Raw genomic sequence first — 16,059 nt, forward strand, 5'->3', positions numbered from 1 at the left:
TTTTTACTGACTGACTGACCTGACTGACTAACTGTCTGACTTTTTACTTTTTACTTTTTACTTTTTACTTTTTACTTTTTGCTTTTTACTCTTTACTTTTTACTTTTTACTTTTTACTTTTTACTTTTTACTTTTTACTTTTTACTTTTTACTTTCTACTTTTTACTTTTTACTTTTTACTTTTTACTTTTTACTTTTTACTTTTAACTTTTTACTTTTAACTTTTAACTTTTTACTTTTTACTTTTTACTTTTTACTTTTTACTTTTTACTTTTTACTTTTTACTTTTTACTTTTTACTTTTTACTTTTTACTTTTTACTTTTTACTTTTTACTTTTTACTTTTTACTTTTTACTTTTTACTTTTTACTTTTTACTTTTTACTTTTTACTTTTTACTTTTTACTTTTTACTTTTTACTTTTTACTTTTTACTTTTTACTTTTTACTTTTTACTTTTTACTTTTTACTTTTTACTTTTTACTTTTTACTTTTTACTTTTTACTTTTTACTTTTTACTTTTTACTTTTTACTTTTTACTTTTTACTTTTTACTTTTTACTTTTTACTTTTTACTTTTCACTTTTTACTTTTTACTTTTACTTTTTACTTTTTACTTTTTACTTTTTACTTTTTACTTTTTACTTTTTACTTTTTACTTTTTACTTTTTACTTTTTACTTTTTACTTTTTACTTTTTACTTTTTACTTTTTACTTTTTACTTTTTACTTTTTACTTTTTACTTTTTACTTTTTACTTTTTACTTTTACTTTTCCTTTTCCTTTTCCTTTTCCTTTTCCTTTTCCTTTTCCTTTTCCTTTTCCTTTTCCTTTTCCTTTTCCTTTTCCTTTTCCTTTTCCTTTTCCTTTTCCTTTTCCTATTTATTCTGTTTTCTGTTTTCTGTTTTCTGTTTTCTGTTTTCTGTTTTCTGTTTTCTGTTTTCTGTTTTCTGTTTTCTGTTTTCTGTTTTCTGTTTTCTGTTTTCTGTTTTCTGTTTTCTGTTTTCTGTTTTCTGTTTTCTGTTTTCTGTTTTCTGTTTTCTGTTTTCTGTTTTCTGTTTTCTGTTTTCTGTTTTCTGTTTTCTGTTTTCTGTTTTCTGTTTTCTGTTTTCTGTTTTCTGTTTTCTGTTTTCTGTTTTCTGTTTTCTGTTTTCTGTTTTCTGTTTTCTGTTTTCTGTTTTCGGTTTTCTGTTTTCTGTTTTCTGTTTTCTGTTTTCTGTTTTCTGTTTTCTGTTTTCTGTTTTCTGTTTTCTGTTTTCTGTTTTCTGTTTTCTGTTTTCTGTTTTCTGTTTTCTGTTTTCTGTTTTCTGTTTTCTGTTTTCTGTTTTCTGTTTTCTGTTTTCTGTTTTCTGTTTTCTGTTTTCTGTTTTCTGTTTTCTGTTTTCTGTTTTCTGTTTTCTGTTTTCTGTTTTCTGTTTTCTGTTTTCTGTTTTCTGTTTTCTGTTTTCTGTTTTCTGTTTTCTGTTTTCTGTTTTCTGTTTTCTGTTTTCTGTTTTCTGTTTTCTGTTTTCTGTTTTCTGTTTTCTGTTTTCTGTTTTCTGTTTTCTGTTTTCTGTTTTCTGTTTTCGTTTTAATTTTGAGTAGTTTTGTTATTTGATTGCTAAATTTGGAGTTTTGAGCTTTGAGTTTTGTGTTTTAAGTTTTGAGTTTTGAGTTTTGAGTTTTGAGTTTTGAGTTTTGAGTTTTGAGTTTTGAGTTTTGAGTTTTGAGTTTTGAGTTTTGAGTTTTGAGTTTTGAGTTTTGAGTTTTGAGTTTTGAGTTTTGAGTTTTGAGTTTTGAGTTTTGAGTTTTGAGTTTTGAGTTTTGAGTTTTGAGCTTTGAGCTTTGAGTTTTGAGCTTTGAGCTTTGAGCTTTGAGCTTTGAGCTTTGAGCTTTGAGTTTTGAGTTTTGAGTTTTGAGTTTTGAGTTTTGAATTTTGAGTTTTGAGTTTTAAGTTTTGAATTTTGAGTTTTTAGTTTTGAGTTTTTATTTTTTTGTTTTTAGTTTTTGAGTTCCGAGTTTTTGATTTTTGATTTCCGAAAGACTATTGTCGTAAAAATAAATTCCTACAAGCTCAGAGGCCCGCAGAATGACCTGACACAAGGCTAAGGCACGGTGGCAAAATTACACGGAACCCCATGTGATCTTTTCCGCATAAATCTTGCTTCACGCGGAACTAGTAAAAGCAGCAAGTTTCTCGCAAATAAATATGGAGAGTAAAACAATAACAAACCGATACGCTGTAGTGAAACTAGAAACGTGCTTTGTTTCGAATAAGATTGTTTACCGCTAACCGCTCTGCTGGAAACTTCCTGAAGTACCTTCGGCGGATTCGGACGTCACATATTTATTGCGACTGCAGGCAGGAACTCCCACTCAACCGGTTAGCACCGGATTCCACAAAGGAGAGCATAAAAGAATGCGCATTGTCAATGGTGCGGAGCATGTGGCCAATATCAATCAACTGCTCTCCGGTCTTCTATTCTGATTTTATTACTATGATCTTATTTGGCCAAAGAATGGGACGCAGCTCTTATCATTGTCATTGGTGGTGAAAAGGAGAGAGGAAAAAACTCAACGAACGACACCGGTGCTGGTTGCAATCGGGGCGAAAATATATTTTTCCACTAATGGTGCTTTGTACTTTTATTGTGATTGGATTGTTCAGCGAGCAAACCTTTCTCGAACATGAACCAAACGAACATTCACATTTACATCAATGCGAATTATTGTTGAATATTTAATGTGTTATACATCGAGCAGTCGAATCTAACAATACGATGAAAGAAAGTGCCATTGATGTAGTTTATTGCCTCGTTCACTGTTTTTTTTTTTGCTCCATTTGCATTCAATTCTCAATCAATATTTCCCCCGCTTCTCTCCCCCTTCTTTTTCCAGTGACAACTCACAGTGCAATGACAGTTTCCGTTACGCAGCCCCAGCAACCCCAGATGGATATCGTGTGCTGCAGCCCGAGTGCGGTCGCGCCAACAACGTCGACGACAGCTGGCGGCCATCCGTCCAGTCCGGTGCACTCGAGCGGATCATCGGAAACGGACACTGTCGTCAGCACACCGCCGTCGTCATCCTCGTCATCGCACAGCACCAACCCAAGCACGGCCTTGCGAAGGTTCTACTTTCAAAAGGCCCGTGTTAGCAAATCACCGAAAGCTGCCACCATCGGTGGCGTGAGTTCGTCGGTAACGAGCGGAACGCCTGCCGGAACGACCGTTCCCTGTGCACCGGCTTCAATCGGTGGTGGTGGTGGTGGTGGTGGTGCTTCCTGTCCGGCGACTTCGGTCGTACCGAAGGTAGTTGTTATGGGTTCCTCGACCACGTCCGAAGCAACGATCAACACTTCGACGGATTCAGCTTCCACCCATGTGACCAATGTGACAGCGACCACAGACACCGAAACGAACGATTCGATTGATTTGGGTAAGTAAATTATGTACTCCGAACCGGGACGGATGCTAAGCTTCTGCGAGGGTATTAATTAACGTGTTTACTTGCCAGGTGACACTTCCGGCCAAAGCGATCCACTGCTCAGCTCGTTGGATGACGAAAGCTCCACCAGTGTCGTGATGAACCAGAGTATCGACGATGGAGAGGACGAAAATATCACCGTAATCAATGGACCAGATACGCCTTTGCTGATCAGCTACCAGGTGAGTTCGTTAGAAGGTCGGCTTCGATGTGGTTGGTTGAAAAAAATCTCACAATAACACTCATAGAAACCTAAACTTTTAAAGTTCCCCAATAATGTTTGTCTTGAACTTCCCAAACTTTTATTATAAAGTGAAAAATAATCTTGCGTCCCCTTTTGCTTTGAAATCAAAGGAAGCATCGATTATATTGCAATTACAGTCGTCGTTTTTATGTAATCGAACTACAAAGGAAATCACTGAGTGCTCGCTTGTGAGTTGACTAAACCGTTAAATTATGTGATGTTCAAAAACAATTGGAAGAACGTCTGACCATCGACAGAAAACCAGATAGTTGATCCTAAGAGTCGTTCGAATGTCTCCTTTCAAATGGAATCCGAAAGTTGTCACTAAGAGAAGACGCGCCAAAAATGGTTTGAGAAAGAACGAAACGCTACGAGAATTTCCCAACGGAATACGATCATTATGGAGGATGAATTTTATTTGAACCTCGTTCGATGATGCTTACATTTCTTCTGTAACCATTAACCAGGAAATTATTCCAACGAGAGCCCTCAGATGAGGGAGGTTTTTGTCTTTTCTTGAACTTCTTGAGGTTGATCACCGTTTCTGTCCGAGCTTAACAAGCTGCAAAGCAAAGTCTTGGCGCTGCTACATTCCGACGGAATTTAGCCTCTTGCTTTTTTGTTCGACAGACTTCGCAGCCAACTGTTAGTGTACCGTCAAACGGGGTAACTTGCAACAGTTCTCAACTATGAGGGCAAGTGAAAACTTATCTGTAGTACATTTGAGGACATTTAATCAATACAAAGTTATTAGGTCTAGCATAGAACAATTTCTCATATTGAGAAAAAATATGCGATCAATATTGGCTGTTGTAGAATTTTTTAACTAATTTGTTACTAGTAGCCCCTTACACGGGGTAACTTGCAACAAGCAATATTTTTTGGAAATTGAACGAATTTAAAGATTTATGTGAGTTTCTTTTGACTTGAATATGCAAATGATAATCCGACTGACGATTTTTAATGCTTCTGCTATGAATATACGCTTAAATGTCCTATGTCACGTTAGTGAAAAAAAATTTATGAGCCCCGTAACGGAAATTACAGAAATAACCTTTTATATTATTCATGCAGTTGATATTCCTTGTCTGGATCCGATAGAGCTGCCTTCTTTAAGGACCATTCACATTTTACGTAACGCACTTACGGAAGCGGGAGTTGTGTAACAACGCATTACACCTCGTATATCCACTATGCAAAATCGCGTCATGAAGTGGAGCGGGAGAGTTAAAAATCATCGATATCTCGGTTACGTAATATATGAATGTTTATTACGTTGCGAGTGATCGTAATTAAACACTGTCATATTGCTGGTCGATTCTCTCTGTGAGGTTATTTTCTTTTTGGCCTCTTCTATGGCAATTTTCAGTATATCCAGAGAAAAACTGGCAAATTTCCGACTTACCGAAAGTATCTTACACTCTTCAGGTGTGCTTTAGTATTGTTTGATGCAAAATTAAATGATAACTTGCCTCTTGAAGCTAACGAAACACAGGTTTTTGTATCTACCAGCTGTTGCAAGTTACCCCGTTTAAGTACTTGTTTTACGAATAACATGATAACAAGTAAGATAAACAAAATTAGTCATTATAAATCAATTATTTTGTTTCCTTATCGTTCATTTTACTATAAAAAATATATGTTAGGCTTCTTTTATTTGAAGTGTCTGTGGGTGACACAAACGTTTTACTTGCGAAAAATTGACGATGAATTTGACACCATCTTGTGGGATTTTTTAAAAATCACCAAAACAGCAGAAAATCAATATAACAGTATTTAAGGCTTCTTTGAACTGTTAACAACAAGATTCAGTGACTGACATAGATTAAAAATTTAAGTAACAGATCAAAAAGTACAGTAAATTGGATCGAAATAGTGTTGTTGCATGTTACCCCGCTGTTGCAAGTTACCCCGTTTGACGGTACAGGACAATTGCAGGGCTAGTGCTACGATGCAATTGGTTGCCCAAGTAGCACACGTTGTCACAATTGAGTCGCAGCGGCTGATATGCGACAAATTTAAATGTAAAACTTCGGTTACAGTAACCTAAAATATAACAGTTGTGCAACCGAAACAGTTACTCAATAACCAATATGTAACATGTATAGTTACAAAATGGTTACTATTGAAGTTACACATAAACTGTAAATTGACTTTCAATTGGTGGCAAACTAGTTATCTTGAAACTTTTATTGCATAGCGAAAACAATGCAGCAGGTTTATTATTTCAATCCACTGCTGTCAACGTCAAGCAGTAAATTTAACTGTTGAATATAGAAGAGTGTATAAATTTCGCTTGTTATTTCAACACAAATTAAAAGTGCAGTTTCAAATTCATGGTGAAATGCATGATTCTAGCTTTGAAAAATTCACGCGCTCTGATTTAATCTAGCTTTTCGTTACTTACTTCTCTGAAAAATTGATTTTTTGTAAAACAAATATGTATAAATATAAAAATTTTAATTTTCTGATTTTTTAAATTTATTTTTAGCAATAATGAATTAGTGAAGCATTCACCTAGAAATCATTAAAAAACAAATTGTTTTCGCTATCACTTAGTAAAATTCATAGCCATTTTGCCTTTGGTTTTCTACTACACCATCGTCCTTGAAGTTTTGTATACTTTTCAGCATATTGCATGAAATGATATGAAGCAGACATTGTTCATAGATATTGGGAAAAGGTGTTTTTAGTGATTGTTGTGAAAAGAAAGTGTTAAGTTAATATCAAAGAATAGTTTCAGTTTGAATAATACAGTTTGCCAGCAGTTTTAATCATGGAAGGTTACATTTCAGTTACATTCTAGTTGCACGTAACCTTAGCCTTCGACCTGGTTACGCTATCGGTTACGGTAACCAATATTAAATCTGTTGTAGTTACTTATTTCTTATGTCGTCATTTCTAAGTTACACTGTAACCTATTTTCATTGCCGATTTCGTTTGAGAATAATCAAAATTTGTTTATTTAATATCAATGTCTGTGCGGAGAAGATTCCAAGTACCATCAATTAAGTAAATAAACGCATTTACAAGAGCATTTTGCAACCTGTGTACTAATTGTTTATCTTTACCATTAGTAACATTCTTGAGTTCTAGTTTTTGCTTAATCCGTTGTGTTTACAAGGAACAGTGAACAAGTTGTTGCGAAAGTGTTACTAGCTGACTTTTTTGACTTCGTAACTGCTCGTAACGGAAAATTAACTGTTTTGCGACCAGCAAGTTGATGACAGTTTGGAAAAAGGTTTCATTTGTGTCACTTGATAACTATTTGGTAACTCGTAACTGAAAGGTGACTGTTTTGCGATGACCAAGTTGTTGACAGCTCGAAAAAATGGTTTCAATTTGGTCATTTGGTAACTACCTGGTAACTTTTTGAGATTTTTGTCACTAGAAAACTAAAAAGTAACTATTTTTAATTTTATGTAACCTAACTCGTTACAAGTATCCTAAATGTAGCTGCTGTTCAACCTTTTTGTATATTTTTATTTTTATGATTAGTTACAAGTGCTACTTGGGTGTATGCAGGACATTTCATGCACGGTTGGTAGCACGCTGGAACTGTCCGCTATGGCCGCTCAAGGATTGGTTGTAACAGTCTCTCCCAGTCGGGATTTGAACGTATGACCACTGCCTTACTAGACCACTGTCATAGCTCGAGGCCAACTGGTACGCTGGCACTATCCATATTCGACCAAACCAAGTGTGGTACAACGACAATGGCATCGCTGTGGTAGGCAAGCACTTAAATTTGGTCTTTGAGGCTTTGCAAGACAATAGTGCAAGGGCCATTTGTAAGATATCAGTAAATTCAAATATAAGTCGTATGGCATCAATGACCGTTTCCCATTGAATGTAACAACTAACAATAAAATATACACTGAAGTCTCCTCTAACACGGTTTGTTTTTACACGACTATTTTTACGCGATTGTTGGACGCGATTGTTGGAATTTACGCAATTTTTTACGCTGATTTTGGAATTTATGCGGTTGTGATTCACACGGAACGTATCCTTCGCGTAAAATGCGACTTGAGTGAGTTAGCATTGTATTTTATCGAATTTATCTTAATTGTTTTTGATGAATTGCAATACATCATCATCATCATATTATTAAAATTATTCCGAAAAAAAGTTGAAGTGTCTCAGACGACTCCCTTGCGGAGTTCCAGATATCAATGCATGGTTATTGCATGAAGGGTTATTGCAAACGAGTCATAGAAGGTATTAAGTTTTCGCCGGTTGGGCGCTGAAACCTGCAATATATTTATAGCTGTGCTGCTTAAGCACTTGAGTAACTGCTTTCGTTCACTTCACTTCTGGAAATCGTTTAAATACTGTTTAGCTTCATTTAATTGAGAGAATGAGGAAAAATAATAGAGAGAAAGAATACAGACAGGGAGAACAAAGAGAACAAGAGAGAGAGAGAGAGAGAGAGAGAGAGAGAGAGAGAGAGAGAGAGAGAGAGAGAGAGAGAGAGAGAGAGGTGCATAACATGAGCATGAATCATGAATACATCAATCAAGATGTGGAGAGGCCAATGGCTGCAGAGAAAATGTAATTTACGTAGAGTGTGAAAAATTACGATCCAAAGTGACTATCTTTGGGAACACTTGAAGCAGCTGCCAAACGTATTTATTGAGAAACTAGCTGACCCGACCAGCTTCATATTGCCACAAATTAAACTGTGTTGTACATAAATCATGAATTTCGGATTGTCACAATCTCGAGTTTTGCAAGTTTCTGGGAAGTTCATGGGTGTTTTAATATACAAGTTTTCCTCACAGTAAAGTAGAAAACAACTCTCCCCATTGCTTAGCCTGATAAAATAAAGCGGATAGCATTTAAATATTCACCAACATTACAAGCCATTTCGCCGAATACCATTTTACGGAACACCAATTCTCGGTTGATCATAACGCGGAATATAGAGTTTCGCAGAATACCATTTCGCGAAAAACCTTTCGTAGAAAGTACCATTTCGCAGGGGTGACCCAACTGAAGGAAAGTAATAGAGGTCAGTAGATCTGGGAAAAGAAATAAACCTAGATAGAGGTGACCTCTACGGGGGGCTGCTCCCCCCGCAGTGGCCAGCACTTCCGAAGGCAGGTCGCCGGCAACACTCGCGGCCTGTGGCCGTCTCGCGCTGAATCATCTAATGCTACTATTGGTAGTTTTTGGTGGTCTTGTTATTGACTAATGTTTTATGAAAGAGTCTAAAATTTCACGAGTTCGATTAGTTTTTGAGTTGCACAAAAATTTCTGTTTTGTTTGTACGAAAGTCCTTATCCCCCTACCACATGAGTGAGAGGTCTCAAACCATCATAAAAAAATCCCGCCTCCAAAATTCCCCACATGCCAAATTTGGCTCCATTTGCTTGATTAGTTCTGGAGTTATGAGGAAATTTGTATTTCATTTGTATAGGAGCCCCCCCCCTCCTTAAGTTGGGAGGGGTCTAAATTCATCATAGAAAAAATTCTTGTTATTTGCTTGTTTAGTTCTGGAGTTATGCAGAAATTTGTATTTCATTTGAATGGGTCCCCCCTCTCTTAGTGGAGGGAGGGGCCCCAGAAACCCCTATATGCAAATTTTCACGCCGATCGGTTCAGTAGTTTTCGAGTTTATAAGGAACATACGGGCAGACAGACAGAAATCCATTTTTATTGGTATAGATTTAGCTTAACTTTATGGTTTTGGCACAATGTCACCGCCTAGAAGGCGTGAGATTGTGCCAAAATTCATGTAACTTTAATATTATCAATGTTCATTGTATTTAAACCTTTCTGGCAGTTGTTAACAACACATTGAAGTATATATTGACGGGCTTTAAATCAACTTAATTGCTAAATTATTATGTGTATATCAAGCTAAATAACAAAAACATATGCTTTTTTGGCACAATCTCACCCCGGCAGGCGGTATTAAATTCTCGCCGGTTGGGCGCTGAAACCTGCAATATATTTACAGCTGTTCTGCTTATACACTTTAATAGATGCTTTCATTTACTTCACTTCAATACAATCAGAAAATACGCTGGAAATCGCAATACTGTTTTACTTTATTTAATTGAGCGAATGAGCAAAGAGAAGTATGTGTGTGTGTGTGTGAGAGAGAGAGAGAGAAAGAGAGAGAGAGAGATGTGGTACATAACATGAGCATGAATCATGAATAGATCAATCACGATGTGGAAAGGTCAGTGGCTGCGGAGGTGCACGTAATTTAGGTAGAGTGTGAAAAATTGCGATTCAAAGTGACTATCTTGAGGAACACTTGAAGCAGCTGCCAAACGAATTTACTAATAAATTGAGGTCAAAATCAGACTTGGAATTAGAACTAATGAAACTTATGAAACTGGGGTTGAAATTCTACTTAAAATTGGATTTCATATTGGACTTGAAATAGCAGTCGAAAAAGGACTTGGAATTCGAAATTCTGCTGAGACGCTAAATGTAATAACGTTTAATTAGTTCGAATTCAAGTTGAATATGGAATTAACATTGAGCTAAAAAATTTTCTTTAAATTTTACTTGATGTTAGAATTGAAATTGTTATGAAATTGGATATAAAACTTGACTGAAATTTACACCAAATCAGACTTAAGGCCTTAAAGCTGGAACATGGAACCAAAAAACGGTAGAAGAACGTAATGAAACAAAGGTGTTGATAGTATCTCAGAGGAGAAAAAACGTTAAGGGGAAAGAACGGAATATTGAGGGTCATTCATGCAACGCTTATTAAGTTTGTATAACGTTCCTCTTTACCCAAGCTGGAGAACCCGCGGATCGAACCTAGTTACAATGCGAGCCCTGAGGTGCTATCAACACCTTTGTTTCATTACTTTTTTCTACCATTCCCTCCGTCGATTCAAATAACTACCGTTATAAATAAGAGTCTAGAGCTAGTTTATAGATGTTTGTTTGCGAACAAATTTAATAACACTGCCGATCTATAAAGAAATAAAAACACGACATCAAAGTTGCAGCAGTTCCTTCAATGAACTCCTTTCAAGGACTTTCCAGCTTTCGCCACGTCAATAAGTTTATAGTGAAGTAAACTGAAACTAAAGAAATGCTGGTTTATAGTCGGCAGCTCGCAGCGCAGCGGCTCAGCCGTGATTATGTTTACAAGCTCCGCCATTTGACATTTTCTACCAGTAACTTGTAACATAAAAAAAAATGTAAAAATATTCGTGAAAGCATATTTCACACTATTTGAAAGCATTTGTAAGGGTATTATTCACCGCAAACGCTATTGGCATAAATAGTTCGTGAGTAGTTTAATTATTGTTTCTCAATCAATAGCGACAGATTATTTCAGTCCATAAAAATCGTGTAATTAGGGTTTCGTAATTTAATTTCTGCAGGAACTCTGTAGGAATAAAAATTTTTAATCGGCAATTTATAAATGATTGCTATGGAACGTTGCCGCATAATATTATTATACCTTCAAGCTTTCTTTGGTTTGATAATTAAACTTGATAAATGACTAGTGCATAAAATCTGATGCAATCACCGCATCCAGAATCGTTGTAGGTAAAGTTCATTAAGCAGAATTTAATTCTAAACGATGATTGTTTCTTCTGATACAAGCTAGCGAGCGGAAATCACCTGGCTAAAAAGCATTATAAATAATATTCTGCACACCATCAGCTTAATTCGTAATGAGAAATATTTCTTCCTACTCAATTATTTGACAACCATTAATTGCAAGTAAACTACCGACCGAAAGCGTGAGCGAAAAATTTTCTGACCAACAGTGAATTCTGAAAACTCAGCCAGTTCAGTTTCTCACGAAGCGTGCTTCATTTGCTTCGGTTTAACAGCATTTTTCGCCATAATTCTTTTGTATCAGCAGCAGTAGATCGTAATTGCTTCACGAGTTAGGGCGCTGCTGGCTGCAGACCATTTGAAAGTTCAAATTATGTCGACGGACATTTTTACTACAATAAAAGTCCTCTCAGCTTTATGCCATACTTCACGCTTATGGATACACACTGCCGGCTTGGCAGCCAGCGAAATCGATCACCCACCGGCTCGGGTTGATTTTAATTAAAATCGCACAAGAAATTCTTCCGTTTATGGTTCGGTTCCGTTTACCACTGTGCCTTCTTCATTAACCGCGCAATTCACGCGAATTTTTAAATGCTGACTGACGATGATGGTGGAAAACTTTTCGGCAGAAAATTAATTACAATAATTAAATTTCGTTCGGTGCCGGATTCCTCTGCAGACACGAACAGGCACGCTTGAGTTGGTGACGAATATGATGGCATCACCTTTCTCCAATGCTCCGTTTTGGTAGTCTTAGCAATTACTTACCTCTGTGATACTGCGTGTGAGTTAGTTTAAAACAGCAGACTTATTAATTAACAACATTTTTTTCAACTTTTTAAGAGGAACGTTTTTTAAAGCAGTACGTAACAATAAATCACTTCTGCGCATTACAAAGTACTTCCGTCTCCATTAATTTACTTCACATGGAGACGAATCAGTTGATAGCTCAAAAACTTATCTTCTCTTTTTCATTGTGCGCCTACTATAATCAAGAGCTCAAAATTAAGGAGAATTCGAATTAGGGGAACAAAATCACACTTTTCTCTTATCCTGATGGCATCAATACCCTCCTTATCGACGCTTCCTACCAACCATCGAAGTTGGCCTATTGTTAGCAAAGTTAGCGGAACCCTGCGCCCATAATAATAAAATAGCCTTGAGCGAGGCCAAAGCCTGCGATCCGGTGCTGCCATCGGGTCAATTACTTTTTGTTGCCATTACTGGGCCTGCCCGACGACAACGACAACGACGACACCCGCGGGGTGGTTCAGCTCAGTCTATTTTCCATCGAGTACGATTTGTGGATTTTAGCTGTACAAACAAACTGCAAATTTACAGTCCTAACCGCTAAACAAAGTACTGCAGCAGCCCCATTGTTTGTGAAACGTAATTTACATATCAACAAGTAGAACCCTTTCCGCGCCCGCTTGCAGCTTCCGCCCATTCGTCGTACATTCATGCTTTAATTTCTCTTTCATTAGCATCGCATCCCAATGCTGCGCCGCGCTGGTACGAGCGTGACACGGTAGGGACAGCAGCATGATGCAGCTCGGCGCGTCATTCTATTTATAATCCCAAACTAGGTAGTGACGTCAAGCGGCACATTTATAATGGTTATGTGGAAATTCGTACACTCATCGTACTGCAGGGCAGCACTAACCCTAGCCCTTGGTTGCCATCCGGGTCCATGCCGCGACCCGCAACCTCCTACGCTGCTGGCTGCACGCTACACAGCAACGTATCAAAAGAGTGTACGACGCTGCTATTAATATCTCAAACGACCATTCGCCTATTTTTAAAAAGCATAGATGTTATTTTTACCCCTGCCGAATGTTTGTTTCTAAAAGTTTACGCGTGAAATCAAAAGCGATCCGAAAGAGACATGCTACAGCCAGCCGGCGGCCGGCGGCTGGCTGCTCGATGCGGAATCTCATGCCAAAATCTCGTGCACGCAAACGGCTCGTCACCGGTCGGCCATCCGTGGCAGCACACCTAGAAAGCGGCCGAGCGAATGAGGTAAAGACTGGTGCGTTGGCAGAGCTCGTTTCTTATGGGGGTTTGCCGAATATTGACAAGAATTATCGTACAAAATGGGCCGAATATCTCCAGAATGCCAATAAATTTTTAACACGGGCATGATTATTGGATAAATATCGATAAAAAAGCAAATTGAAGTGAAACCTTATTGCTACATTTCGCTGTCGGAACTTGACCTTCCGTTTTAATACAACGGACTTCGTAACCAGTTGTTCAAGAGCAAAAAAAATAAAAAAAAATAATCTGTATCCAAGATTATTCTCCACTATTCTTTGTCCTGGCCTGGGTCGTCGCCAATTCGTTGCGCGTCCCGACACACGCAAGTCGGCTTCAACCTGGCCGAGCCATCTAACACGTTGGGCCCCTCTATTCCTGATGCCTCCGTTTTTAGTCCGGCGTAGATTGCCTCCGTCGTCCTAAGGTTTCCACTTATGACGTCGAGGTCGTCTGCGAAGGCTAGGAGTTGGCTACTCTTACTGAAGATAGTTCGTCTCGTTTCGATGGCCTTCAGTATCGATGTTGGATAAAGTACAGAACAGTCCATCCCCTTGTCGCAATCCTCTGCCTGATTCGGAAGGACTCGGTAGTGCCCCCGAAATGCGCACGTATCACATCACTTAGCTCCGGGTAGCGTCAGCTTGTTCGACTACGACTACGAGCACGATTACGGTGCATTATCTGCTATAGCTGTTCTCGTTCAACTGTATCGTATGCTGCCTTGAAATTCACAATAGTGATATTTTCCACTATAATACCTTTCAAACAAAAGTAATAGCAGACAAATCGGTTCAGCCATCTCCGAGAAAATAAGCAGCGCACACACACACACAGACATTACTCAATTCGTCGAACCCTATCGATTGGTATATGTGACTCGGCCCTCCGGGCCTTAGATCAACTTCATGTTTTTCGACCAATTCCTAAACCTTTGTTATCTTATATATAAAAGAGGAGTGAAAAAGTTCGACCGCGCATCACTTGAGAACGGAGCGTCCGATTTGAGTGATCTTTTTTTATTGTGTTCGTTTCCACCACCGCTATGTCTTTACGGCGAGAAAAATTGTAAAATTTACTGAAGAGATTGGAAAACTCCAAAAATTAGTTTTCCATATAAAACCTGCAGCACATTCAATGCGCCATATTACTGGCTACTATGATCATCGACCGATACCACGTACGATTTTTAACAGCGCCGTTACCGCGGTAAACAAGCACATGTTACCTTTATTGAAATCGCCACATGTAACAAAGAGGGATATTCTTGCTATTAACCATTTTTGTGAACTTGCAAAATCAGAAAATAATCAGCATTATGTAATGTGTTGTAAGTATAACTTATTGATAAACCTCAGCTCAAGCCTAAAGTGTCAGTAATGAAATTCATATAAATGGTTGAAGCACTAAATTGACTAAATTAACAGTTCCCAATCGCCAAATGAAGAATACCGATTTCATTTCGTATTGCACCCCCAAAAAGCATAAAAAGCGCACAAAATTCTGTGTTAAATTGTTTTAGTGCGTGAATTACCAAAGGAACAGTAAGAATAAAAATTGATTCAAGGCAAATGGGTGCTTTTATTAGTATTTTCATATATTTGAGGAGGCGGTTAGAAATGAAATTACCACACCAATTCATTTTGTGCAATAATGAAGTTAACTGGATCAGTAATTAATACTAACGTAGTTTGCGAATTACAATTATTAAGTTTCGGCAATGCAATTATTTCGCTTAATTTTTATCAATTAATTTATGAATCAAATAAAAAAACATTGCATGACTGTAATGGTTAACTTAAGAACCAGCATACAGAATAGGAAGATGATAATGGGATGAAAGTACTAAAGCGAATAAAAAGTGTTTGAGAGCGTTACATAGAACAATGACATATTTCAGCATTCTGTTCTCAGGAATGCTTTAACGTATATTGCATATAATTAGACAGCAGACTAATGTCGAATTTGTTTATTTCCGGATTGGAACTGGATGAACTTTTCGGGTTCAATTGCTCCTATCTGACAGATAAAATTCATCCAGTTTCAACCCGGATTGAATAAACAAATTCGACATAAGATAAGGTGCTGTTTATGCCATCGAAATCACTTTTTACAAAAAATAAGTTAACAATCAGCAGAATTTATGTGAGAAGGTTCGAAGTAACTTCAACTGGGAATTGACAAACCAGCTGTTAAACTGACATGTCTTCAACGTGTAGCCAATAAATAAATTTTGAGATTTTGTCAGACTGTCATTTCTTACTAATGTCTTAATACGATTGTTAATTAAACACCTTCTCTGAAAATCTGGTGTTTAATCGACTCAAGAAACGTTGAGCTCCTTAAAAAACTACAAAATTCTACTTATACCAGGTCGGTGTTAAATCAGACCGGACCAAATCGCAACATTAAAAAAATGAGTTAATAACAGCAAACGATCTAGAATTTTCTAAGCTATATGTAACTCTAATCAGATTACATGAATGTTGCAAACAGCCAGAGTTATGAAATGATTTCGAACGCTTGATGTTGATAGCTATAAACCATACAGAGCAGCAAACTTTCGCGACAAAACGCGTTTTTCTCGAAATCAGAGTTTTGTCACTTGGTTCGGTCTGACTTAACACCGACCACCTGTAATACACTCCGTTTTATAAAAACCGGTAGTTCTCTCAGTTCATCTAATGTCGAATTTGTTTATTCAATCCGGATTAGAACTGGATAAACTTTTTGTGTTCATTTGCTCCTATCTGACAGATAAAATTCATCCAGT

The 16,059-nt window shown here is 37.3% G+C and overlaps 1 protein-coding gene across 1 annotated transcript in view; it reads left to right on the forward strand.

Annotated features, from left to right (window-relative positions):
* The window catches only part of LOC128736718 (AF4/FMR2 family member lilli), a 152,934-nt gene that overhangs the window by 11,993 nt on the left and 124,882 nt on the right, over positions 1–16,059 (forward strand). Inside the window, exons 3-4 of the mRNA XM_053831204.1 lie at positions 2,873–3,412; positions 3,491–3,642. Coding sequence (XP_053687179.1) covers positions 2,873–3,412; positions 3,491–3,642 — 692 coding nt within the window. The remainder of the gene's footprint in view (positions 1–2,872; positions 3,413–3,490; positions 3,643–16,059) is intronic.

This window comes from Sabethes cyaneus, chromosome 2 (assembly GCF_943734655.1).
Source record: "Sabethes cyaneus chromosome 2, idSabCyanKW18_F2, whole genome shotgun sequence".
Classification (NCBI taxonomy): Eukaryota; Metazoa; Arthropoda; class Insecta; order Diptera; family Culicidae; genus Sabethes; species Sabethes cyaneus.